Source organism: Sorex araneus, chromosome 1 (genome assembly GCF_027595985.1).
Source record: "Sorex araneus isolate mSorAra2 chromosome 1, mSorAra2.pri, whole genome shotgun sequence".
Classification (NCBI taxonomy): Eukaryota; Metazoa; Chordata; class Mammalia; order Eulipotyphla; family Soricidae; genus Sorex; species Sorex araneus.
In genome coordinates this window covers 1,144,200-1,154,626 of record NC_073302.1, presented here as the reverse complement: position 1 = coordinate 1,154,626, position 10,427 = coordinate 1,144,200, and the positions used below count along the sequence as shown (strand labels likewise).

General features: G+C 69.5%; 1 protein-coding gene across 1 annotated transcript in view; it reads left to right on the top strand.

Moving 5' to 3' along the window:
• The first annotated feature begins 7,901 nt into the window (after positions 1-7,901).
• NOTCH1 (notch receptor 1) overlaps positions 7,902-10,427 on the top strand; it is a 28,476-nt gene continuing 25,950 nt past the window's right edge. Inside the window, exons 1-2 of the mRNA XM_055132945.1 lie at positions 7,902-8,090; positions 9,390-9,471. Of these exons, the coding sequence (XP_054988920.1) occupies positions 8,030-8,090; positions 9,390-9,471 (143 nt within the window). The 5' untranslated portion in view covers positions 7,902-8,029. The remainder of the gene's footprint in view (positions 8,091-9,389; positions 9,472-10,427) is intronic.

The following is a 10,427-nucleotide window of genomic DNA, read 5'->3' as shown; positions in this document are numbered from 1 at the left end:
CAGGGAAGAGGCAGGCCTGCCTCCGGGGTGCACCCAGGGGACGGCCAGTCAGGCAGGAGCCCCGTGGCCCTGGCACCAGCCCTGCCTAGTGCTGGGGGACGCACCGGCTGCAGAGCAGCTCGCAGAGCCCCCGACCCCCGTCTGTTCTACGCTCGCGCGTGGACACGGAACAGCGGCCCCAGCACGGACACGCGCGGGCCAGGGGGGCGCCGACACCGCACACGCGAGGCGCACGGTGAAGTTCCCGCGGGCACGTGCACGCAGCACAGTCCCGGCGCGTGGGCACGCGCATGCGACCCGCTATCCCTCGGGCACGCGCACGCAACACGCCGTCCCCCCCCCGCACATGGGCACGCGCACGCAGCATGACGTCCCGCCTGCGGGCACGCGCACGCAGGGCCGCCCTGGCACACGGGCGCACGCAGGGCCGCCCTGGCACACGGGCGCACGCGCAACACGACGTCCCCGCGGGCCCGCGCACGCGCCGGGCTCCCGCACACACCCGGCCGGGGTCCCGCGCTCGCTCGCAGCAGCGCGCCCGCCCGCCCGCCCCGCGCGGTTCCCACGTCGCGGCTCCAGCCGCACATTATTCAATTAGACAGACGCGCGGCGCTTCCTGCCCCCACCCGGGCCGCGCGCCCGCCGGAGCAGGACGGCCCGGGCGGCCCTGAGCGGCGCGCGCCCCCGTTATTCCTGGGAAAGGCTGGCCGGGCGGGGGCGGCCGGGCGGGCCGGGGGCGCGGGGGGCCGGGGGCGCGGCCAGCGCGTGGCTCTGCTGCCCCGACGGTCGGGCTCTGAGCCCTGCGGGCAGGCTCGGGGGAGGGGCCACGGCGGGGGCTTCACCGCTGCGGGAGCCCCTCACACCGGCCTCAGCCCGGCGGGGCGCCCAGCCCCGCCCGCCCATCCCGGCCCCCACCCCCGGGCGCCGGAGCGGGGCGAGCTTCCCCGACGCGGGGAATGGCGCGGGGCGCGGCGGCAGCGGGGCCTGTGCGTCCCTTTCCGCCACACCTGCCGGGCCCTTCTGGCAGCAGCAGACGCTCACTGGGCCGCAGGGTCCGATTCCCGCGCCCTGACCGCTCCGGGCCACGTGTGAGGGAGACAGGCCACGTGTACAGGAGACGGGTCACATGTGAAGAAAACGGGGCCACGTGTACAGGAGACGGGTCACGTGTGAAGAAAACGGGGCCACGTGTACAGGAGACGGGTCACGTGTGAGGAAAATGGGACCACGTGTGAGGGAGACAGGCCCTACGTGTACAGGAGACGGGTCACGTGTGAGGAAAACGGGGCCACATGTGAGGGAGACAGGCCAGATGTAAAAGAGACGGGTCACGTGTGAGGGAACTCGGGCCGCGTGTGAGGGAGACAGGCCACGTGTAAAGGAGATGGGTCACATGTGAGAAAAATGGGGCCACGTGAGGGAGACAGGCCAGATGTAAAGGAGACGGGTCACGTGTGAGGGAGTGTGGGCCGCGTGTGAGGGAAACAGGCCGCCGCGTGTGAGGGAGCTGGGGCCACGTGTGAGGAAAACAGGCCACGTGTGAGGGAGACAGGCTGGCCAGAGCCCCGTGGTGGGCGTCTGGCTGTGCTGTGCTGTGCCAGGGGTCCCTTCACCCAGGTTGGTTTTCCGGGAGGTTCCAAAGCACGCCTTGGGTGGGGCTGCCTGCACCCCAGCGGGGCCTGGCTCTGGAACAGCACGAAGGAAGTTCTGTGGAGCTGAGGGCAGGTGGCCTGCGGTGGGGACTGTGCTCCAACCACCGGGGCCCCCCTCAGTCTGGAGTGAAGGAAGCACAGCAGGCCCCCCTGCCCCGCGGCCGACCTGGACCCCACCTGCCTGGAGCACTTTGGAAGGCCTGGCTGCACCCTCGTGGCCCGGCACCCCCCGGCTCAGGGCCCCCCGCGGCCGGGCGCCCCCGTGGCCCAGCCTCTCGTGACTCCTTCCTCCCGTGGTGTCCAGGCCGAGGAGGCTGGCCCATTTCCTGTGCTCTGAGCTCCTGGGGGGAAGGGGATGCTGTCACCCAGATACGGGACTCATCAGATCTCGCGGCGCTCTGAGCCCCTGAGGACACGGCCTGTGAGGCCGCCTGCGCCTGGGCGCTGGGCTCCCCGCAGCACCCCTGCAGTGGGGCCTTCTCAGATGTGTGGCAGGATCTCCGTCACTGCTGGGTGCTCTGGGCTCCTTCCGGAACCTTCCCCAGGAGGGGGGCCCACCCCTGGGGGTGCAGGCCTCCCAGAGGGGGCAGCCGGCCCCTCCCATGCCCCAGCCCCACCCCAGTGCACGGCGCCTGCAGAAAGCGTGAGCCACTCAGAGACGGCGTCTTGGCTCCAGTGGCCGGCTCGCTGGGTCCGAGTCCCCGGGGCCTCCATGTGCCGGTTTAACTGGGAGCGAGGGGCACTCGAGACCAGCTCGCCTGCTCCCAGACTTCTTTGGCCTCCCGCCTTCTCCTTAGGAAAAAAGGTCAGGAGCGCTGGAAGTCTGCGTGTGTGAGGGAGCAGAAGCACGCCCCCTCCCCCGCACCCAGGCTGCCACAGGCCCCTGGATTGTCCTGGTGTGTGTGGGGTGCTGTCACGCACTCTGGGAGACCGTGGATGGCTGGGCGACTGGGAGAGGCCCTGTGCAGAGCACCGTAAAGTACACATGAAACTATTTAAGGGGGGGCTGGAGCTCGGGGGCCGCTCGCCTTGCTTGTGGCCGACCCAGGTTCGATCCCTGGCATCCTGCACAGTGCCCGGAGCCACCAGGAGCGATCCCTGAGCACAGAGCCAGGAGTAAGGCCTGGACACTGCTGGCTGTGGCCCCGGCACCAAAAGCAAAACAAAAACAACTGTTCAAAGAGACGAGAGCAGCAGGGGCGCTTTCAGGACACGCCAGGCAGGGGCCTGTCCCCGCGGTCACGTCTAGCACAGCTGGCCGGAGCTGGACGTCAGCGATGGCCCTGACCCCGTGTCCTCTCCTGGGGTGGGGAGGCATCTTCACGCTCTCCCCAGAGCTCCGGGCCGTGTCAGCGAGGGGCCGCGGGCACTGCCCAGCCCGGGAGGCCGAGGGCGGAGGAGCTCTGCCCGCTCCTGTGGTGGCACGCCGGCGTGCTTTATAATTGAACTGGCAGAAGCGCCTCATTACGCCGCTCCGGCGAGAAGCTCGCTAGAGCCACGTGCCAGCAGGTGGGGTGCAGGTGCCGGCAGGTGCCCCCTCCCACCCCTCGCCAGCTGAGGCGCAGACAGATGCCTGCCCAAGTCCAGCATGCAGGATGGCGGCTGTGGGCATCAGCCTCTGGCCTTCCCCAGACCCCCGCCGCACTCGGCTCTCCCGGCCAGCGTGGGGACCCACCCAGCATGTGCGCCGCGAGAGACGCTGCTTCCCCACGGCCCCCGCTGGAGGGAGGGGCCCTGCCTGCACCCCAGGGGTGGGCTGGGCTGGGGCTGAGGGGCAGACCTCAGGGACAAGCACTCGGGCGGGTGGAGGGACAGTCTTGGGCTCAGCCCACGTGGCCGGCCCCTCCCGGCGCCCCCAGCTTTGCAGGGCTGGAGCGGTGTGGCTGGAAGGGCTGCTGGTGTCCCCACCCCCCACCCCTACCAATGCTGGAGGCCGGGGGAGAGGACAGTGCCTCCCAGGAAGCCCAGGAGGGGGGATGCTGGACACATTCACCCGGTGGCCTGGCCGTCCCCAAGGTTGCCAGAGGTGGGTGATGGGAGCAGCTGTGCCCCTGTGCTCTTGTGCCCTGGGTCTGGTGTCCGGCGTTGCCCCGGCGTTTGCTGGGGACAGTGTCCGAGAGCAAATGGGCCACTCAGGTCCTCACCCAAGCCTCATAGGCAGGTGTACCCCCAGTCACCGTCCGGGGGCACATACCGGCCTGCATGAGGGGCCCCGGTCCACCAACACTGGCCCTCACCACTTCCCAGGAGCCCCTAGACCTGCAGCTTTGCCGGTCTGCGGGGGACACGGGGCACATTTCCCGGCACCACCGCCCCCAGAGGGGCCCCGTGGCCTGGCCACAGGGACGCCTGGCGTCCTTGCTGGTCTTAAAGATGATTATAGCAAATGTTCCCCAGGGAGACGCTGATTGTGAAGATAGGGAGCGGCCGGGCCCAGCGGGACACAGATTGCAAAACCCGTGCTGGCCCCCGGGCCCGGGCCAGGCCTGGCACACAGCTGCCACCAGGGCGCTGGTTCCCATTTGAATGACCCCGGGCGAGTGTCTGCGACCCAGGTTCCCACGCCGGCACTCCGGAGCCGCGGGTCTTGGCAGACTTTCCTTAGCTGTCAAGGCAGAAACGTGGAAGAATTCTGGTCTTACTTAAGGATTGTTGGAGTTTTTTCCTTCCCCCTGGGACATGAAAATAACTCACAGATGTGCCGAACCTGCTAATGTCTGCTGCTCTGCTCGGGAAGGCACCCCGCGCTCCCTGTAACCCAAACCCCATTTCCAGTCCATTTTCTTTTTAACAGGGACCGTGGGAGGGGGAGGACGGAAGTTTTGAACATGTTTAAATGTGTCTGGAGCCCTGGGAACCCGGAGCTCCAGCTCGGAGGAGGGGGGAGCGAGGAGGCCAGCGGGGGAGGGGCAGCACGGCCTGGGGGTGCCGGGAGGCAGGTCCTGCCCCGGAGGGACGAGAGGGACCCCGATTTGGAATGACTGTTTCTTCTTTGTAAAAGCAAAAATGAACTTTTAAAAAAGGGAAACGTGCAGCTATTTTTAACAGCAGGAAGGAAGAAACGGATAGTGGGAGGAGGGAGAGAAAGGAAGGAGGGGAAAGATGGGAGGGAGAGACAGAAGGAAGGAGAGGCGAGGACAGAGGAAGAGAGGAGGGGAGGAGTGGAAGGAGGCAGGGGCGGTGGGAGAGGGGAGCGGGAGCGGAGACAGTTGGGAGATGCTGGCTGGCTCCTCCGTGACTCAGGCTGACTGGCCAGTTGGTACCGTTTGTACCAAAGCCCCAGGGGCGTGGCTCAGCGGTTTCGTCCCCCGGGGCGCTTTCTTTTTGGAGAAAGTTCTAAGCTGCAGCCTGCACGGAGCTGGGCTGGGCGGAGCTCTGAGAGGCAGCCCCCACTCTCTGCTGCAGGGGTCCCGAGAGGGAGGGGCAGCCCCCCCCCCCGTGCCCCCGTGCACTCAGAGCACTTCCAGAAAGTGCTCTTCCAGAGGTGCATAATCTCCATGGGGGGGAGGTGGCACGACGGCCTGCTCACCACGCCCACTCCCGGGACTCCCCTAGCAGTGCCCCTGCTGGCCAGCGCTCCCCAGGGAGGCCTTACCTCTGAGGCAAGGTCACCAGCTGTGGGCGCAGCTCCTGCAGGGTCTGCGCTGGGCTGAGCGTTCCCACACCGGCACCTTCCCCCACTGCCCCCCCCCCCCCCCCCCCGCTCCCGTGAGGGACTTGCCAGGCCTGCGCCTCCGCCACCCACTCCAGGCCCTGCAGGTGGCTCGGTTCCACCTCAGCTGGGGGTGCTGGGGCCCGCTGTGCTGTGTGGCAGCTGAACCCTGTGGGCACAGGCGTGGCACACCCAGGAGGGACCCCCAGGACACCAATGGGCTTAGCCCGAGACTCCACACCCCGCCCCCACCCGAACCCCATTCTCTCGGTACCCCTCAGCTGGGTCAGCAGCATGTGTCGGCGACCCCCTGCACACGGAGGGGGGCACCTGAGAGGGGCTTCCTCGTGGAGGCGAGGGTGGAGGAGAGGAGGAGAGGTGGACCAGCACGAGTGGGCACAGGGCACCTGGCAGAGCAGCCCAGGAGATGCTGGTCCTGCGGGAGACCGGCCCCTCGGCTGTCCGCCTGGGCCGGGAGCACAGGCTCTGTCCCACTTCTCGGGTGAAGGAGCCCTCCCCCGCCCGCCACCATCAGCCTCAGGAAAGGGCAGCGGGGCTCACTCGAGAGAGGGGAAACTGAGGCCCAGGAGACCGTGCTGGGCAGCTCAGGGCAGCTCTGTCCCCTCGGCTGGCCTGGAGCTTCTCACAGCCCCTCAGAGATGAGGTGCTGTCCCCCTGCGGGGCCCTCTGCCTGCACCCCAGACCCACATCCCAGACCCGTCACTGCCAGCGGTCACTGCAGCCTCACCCAGCGCGAAGTGTCAAGGACAAACAATGCGGAAAGTAGGGGTGGCCAGTGCCGGGGTCAGGACCCTCCGGCCCGAGCTAGCCACAGGCCCTACGCAGACACAGACAGGGTGTGTGTGTGCATGTGCGCTTGGATATGTGTCCGTGCTGTGTGTGCGTGTGCATGTGCGTATGTGTGCATATGTGTATGCATGTGAGTGTGCATGTGTATGTGCATGCCTATGTGTGTGTGCATGTGTGTGTATGTATATGCGTGTGCATGCACGTTTATGTATATGTATGTGTATATGTGTGTATGGCCCCATAGCGGGGCCTGCCACGGCACCCCGCTGTTATGACACAGAAGCTACGGGGGTGATCATTCTCCCTGCGGGATCTCGGAAGGGGCTCAGGGGCTGGGCCCAGGTCCAGAGGTGCCCAGTATCTTTCTCCCATGCCTGGCTCTGTGCAGGTTGCGCAGGGGTGCACCTGGACTCCCCACTTTCCTGAAGCCTGAGCACTGCCCCCCCTCTTCTCCAGAGCCCCCCCAGCTGCCCCCAGGAGGTGGCCAGCAGCACCCCCTCACCCCTCCCTCCAACCCTCTAGCAGGGAGAGCTGGGAGGGGACGGGGTGGCTCCCTCAGTGTGAATGAAAAGTTTCATAACCCCTCCCCAGCCCAGCCCAGCCCCTTCCAGATTTTGGGGAGGGTCTCCTCAGCCTGGTTGTGAGGCACATAGGGGGCAGAAGACGAGAACTCTCCCCTTCCTCCCCAAGGCCGGGCAAGCTTCCTGGGGCCTGTGGGCAGAGGTGGGCATCTAGGGGTGCCCGTGGGCAGGGCAGGGCTGGGTCGCCCCTCTTCCTTCCGAGTAGGGGGGCCCCCGGGTCCTGTGTCAGAGCGTTTGCTCTCGCTTGCAGCAGCTGCCTCCCTGGTGGGACTCGCTGTCCTGCAGGGTCCAGCACACGTGTCCGGGAAGGACTGTCCCCTGTGGGAGCTGTGCGTGCCAGTCCTGTGTACCTGTGCCCATCAGCCACCCAGACCCCTTTGGAATTCCTCGAGGGGCGCTGGGCTCCGGTCGCAAGGTGGACAGCCTCCTGCCGTCCAATGAACGGCTCTTGGTCTAGGGTCAGCCCCCGGGGGCGCCGGGACATTCCAAGGGAGTCACTGGTGAGAGTCGCGACAGTGGGGGCCGAGCACCGGGCCAGGGGGCCAGACACAGAGCGAGGTCGGAAGGGGCCAGAGTTAAGGCCAACTTGCTGCGGGGAAGGCGCGTTCCCAGGGGGCAGCCCCGGCCTCGCGTGACCTCGTAGGCGGGCAGTGGGGCTGCGGGTGACCCCGGAGCCCCTTCCCGGGGGCTGAAACCAGCTTTCAGGGTCGGCTCTCGCCGCCCCGTCACCGTCAGGGGTGGAGCACCCGGGCCGGGGCGCAGCGTCGCGGTCAAGGGCGAACGTCCTGCCAGGGCCCCGGCGTCGGGGGCGTGCGGGTCCCCACCTGGGCCTCGGCCGCTCCTCCAGCTGCCGGGCAGCCCGCGCGCCCCCCGCGCCCCCCTCCTCGGCTATTGAGATGCAAATCGCAGCCAGCGGATCCTTCCGCGGCGCGGGACAAAACTTTCCGCCTCACAAAACTTTCCAACTAGAAGTAGTCCCCGGGAGCGGCCCCAGCGCCCCGGCGCGCCGCCGCCGCCCCCCGCCCGGAGCCCCCCGAGAGTGCGGCGCGGCGCGGGCGGGAGACGCGGGGGCGGGCGGCGCGGGGCGGGCCCGGGGCGGGGCCGGGCGGCGGGGCGGGGCGGGGCCGGGCGGCGGGGGCGGGGCCGGGCGGCGGGGGGCGGAGCGCGCGGCGGCCCGGAGCCTCACTAGTGCCTCGGCCGCGGGAGGGAGCGCAGGGGCGCGGGGCGCGGGCGCGGGCGCGGGCGCGAGCGCAGCGGAGGAACGAGCCGGGGTGCACGGCCGGGCGCCGCCCGCGGGCCAGCCGAGGAGAGGAGCGTCCAGCCGGCGGGCAGGCATGCCGCGGCTCCTGGCGCCCCTGCTCTGCCTGGCGCTGCTGCCCGCGCTCGCCGCACGAGGTAGGCGCCCGCGCGCAACTTTCCGCGCACCGCGGAAACTTCGGCCGGCGGGGCGGGGGCGCGCGCGGCGGAAACTTCGGGCGGCGGGGCGGGGGCGCGGCCGGGGCGCGGGGCGCGGCGGGAGCGCGCGGGGCGCGGGGGGCGCGCGGGGGGCGCGGGCGGCGGGGGGCGCGCGGGGCGCGGGCGGCGGGGGGCGCGCGGGGCGCGGGGCGCGGGCTGCGGGGGGCGCGCGGGGCGCGGGGGTCGCGGGGCGCGGACCCCGACCCCGCTCCGGCTGCGGGTCCCGGCGGCGCACGCGGGGCCCCCAGACGCTCCCGGGCGCGCTGCCTGCGAGTTTTCGATTTGAATCGAGTCGGTCTGGGTTTCCTGTTGCCTTTCGCGGCCGGTTATCGCTGTCGCCGCTGGCCCGCGCCGGAGCGGATGTTGGGGCGCGCGGCGTGGGGCCCCAGGCTCGGGGCGGTGGGCTGCGGGCCGCGCCCACCCGCGGGGCTCCGGCCCCGGCCCCGCGGGAAGCGCGCGCAACTTTCGCTTTGCACTTCGAGTTTGGAAAGGAGAGAGGGGTGGGGGCGCTGCCCCGCTGTCCACCTCACATGAGGGGCGCCCAGAGGGCCCTAACGGTGGTCCTTCTCCCCCCCCATCAGAAATGGGTGTCCAGAAAGTGGGGTTCTGCGCGAGCGCCCGCGAGCTGGGCGCTTCCCGGGAACCACAGGTCCGATTCCTTCCGAATGGGGCGTCGCCAGCCCCTCGGGTGGGGGGGTCCCCGGAGATGTCCTCCCCAGAGAGCAGGTATTGGGTGTCCAGGAGGCGGGGGCCGCCCCGGAGCGGTGGCCCGGCGACAATGGGCCGCTCTGATTCCGGCCAGGCCGGGCTCTGCCGGCGGGCGGGGCGGCGGGCCTGCAGCTGTCGGATTTTCCCACGAGTCGGGAGTCTGGCCGCGCCCCCCGGCCCCCAGCGCCGCCCCCTTGCAGAACGTGTTTGAACAGCCAGACAATCCCAGAGACTGGCTGGCTGCTCTCTGCCCCGCGAGGCTTGGGGGGGGGGGGGGGGCGGGAGGGGAGCCGGCGCTGCCCGCCTGAGCGGCTGTCCACGGCTTCCAGGTGGCCACTCCTGACCACTCTGAGTTGTCCACCTGCCAGCCCCTGGGTCCGGCCGCTCCGCTGCTGACCTCAGAACTCTGGGCAGAGTTGTAGAGCTCCTTGTAGTTGGGGGTTTCCTGGGACCCCCTTCACCCTGGGACAGACAGAGATGGGGGGGTCCCGCAGGACCCTTGGCACTGACTCTTCCCTCGCCCCTCCCCAGGCCTGCAGTGCTCCCAGCCTGGAGAGGCCTGCCTGAACGGCGGGAAGTGCCAAGTGGCCGCCAACGGCACGGAGGCCTGTGTGTGAGTATGCGCCCAGCGGACCTGTCGCTTTTGTGGGAGCCCCTGCCTGCGCGGCCGCGGGACAGAACACTGGCCCATTGTCTTCTGGAGATGGCCCAGAAGGCTGGGCACGTCACGTGCTGCCTTTATTGGATGGAGTCTGCCAATTACTTAATCACCAGCAATTATGCCGCATGTGGGGCCGCTGCTCACTGCAGGGCCAGCGCAGGGCCACCTCGGGCTGCCTAGGTGCGGGGTCAGCCCCGCAAGGCCCAGGGACACTCGGCTTGGTGAGTGGACTCTGGACCACTTCCTGAGAGGCCCAGCCCCCTCACTGCCAGCTGGCTCAGCTTCTCCAGGCGAGTGACCCCTTCACACACAGGTGACCCTTCCTGGGCAGGTGAGCCCCCTGGGCAGGTGACCCCTCCCGGGCCGGTGACCCTCCTGGGTAGGTGACTTCTCCTGGGCAGGTGAGCCCCCCAGGGCAGGTAAACCCCCTGGGCAGGTGAGCCCCCTGGGCAGGTGACCCTCCTGGGCAGGTGAGCCCCCTGGGCAGGTGACCCCTCCCGGGCCGGTGACCCTCCTGGGTAGGTGACTCCTCCCGGGCAGGTGAGCCCCCTGGGCAGGTGACTTCTCCTGGGCAGGTGAGCCCCCGGGCAGGTGACCCTCCTGGGCAGGTGAGCCCTCCAGGGCAGGTAAACCCCCTGGCAGGTGACCCTCCTGGGCAGGTGAGCCCCCAGGGCAGGTGAGCCCCCTGGCAGGTGAGCCCCCTGGCAGGTGACTTCCTATGCAGGTGAGCCCCCTGGGCAGGTGGCACCTCCTGGGCACATGAACACCCCCCCACACACAGGTGACCTCTCCTGGGTAGGTGACTCTTTCTGGGCAGGTGACCAACCCTGGGCAGGTGACCCCCTCCTGCAGGTGACTCCCTCCAACAGGTGAGCCCCCTGGGCAGGTGACCCCCCCCTGCAGTGACC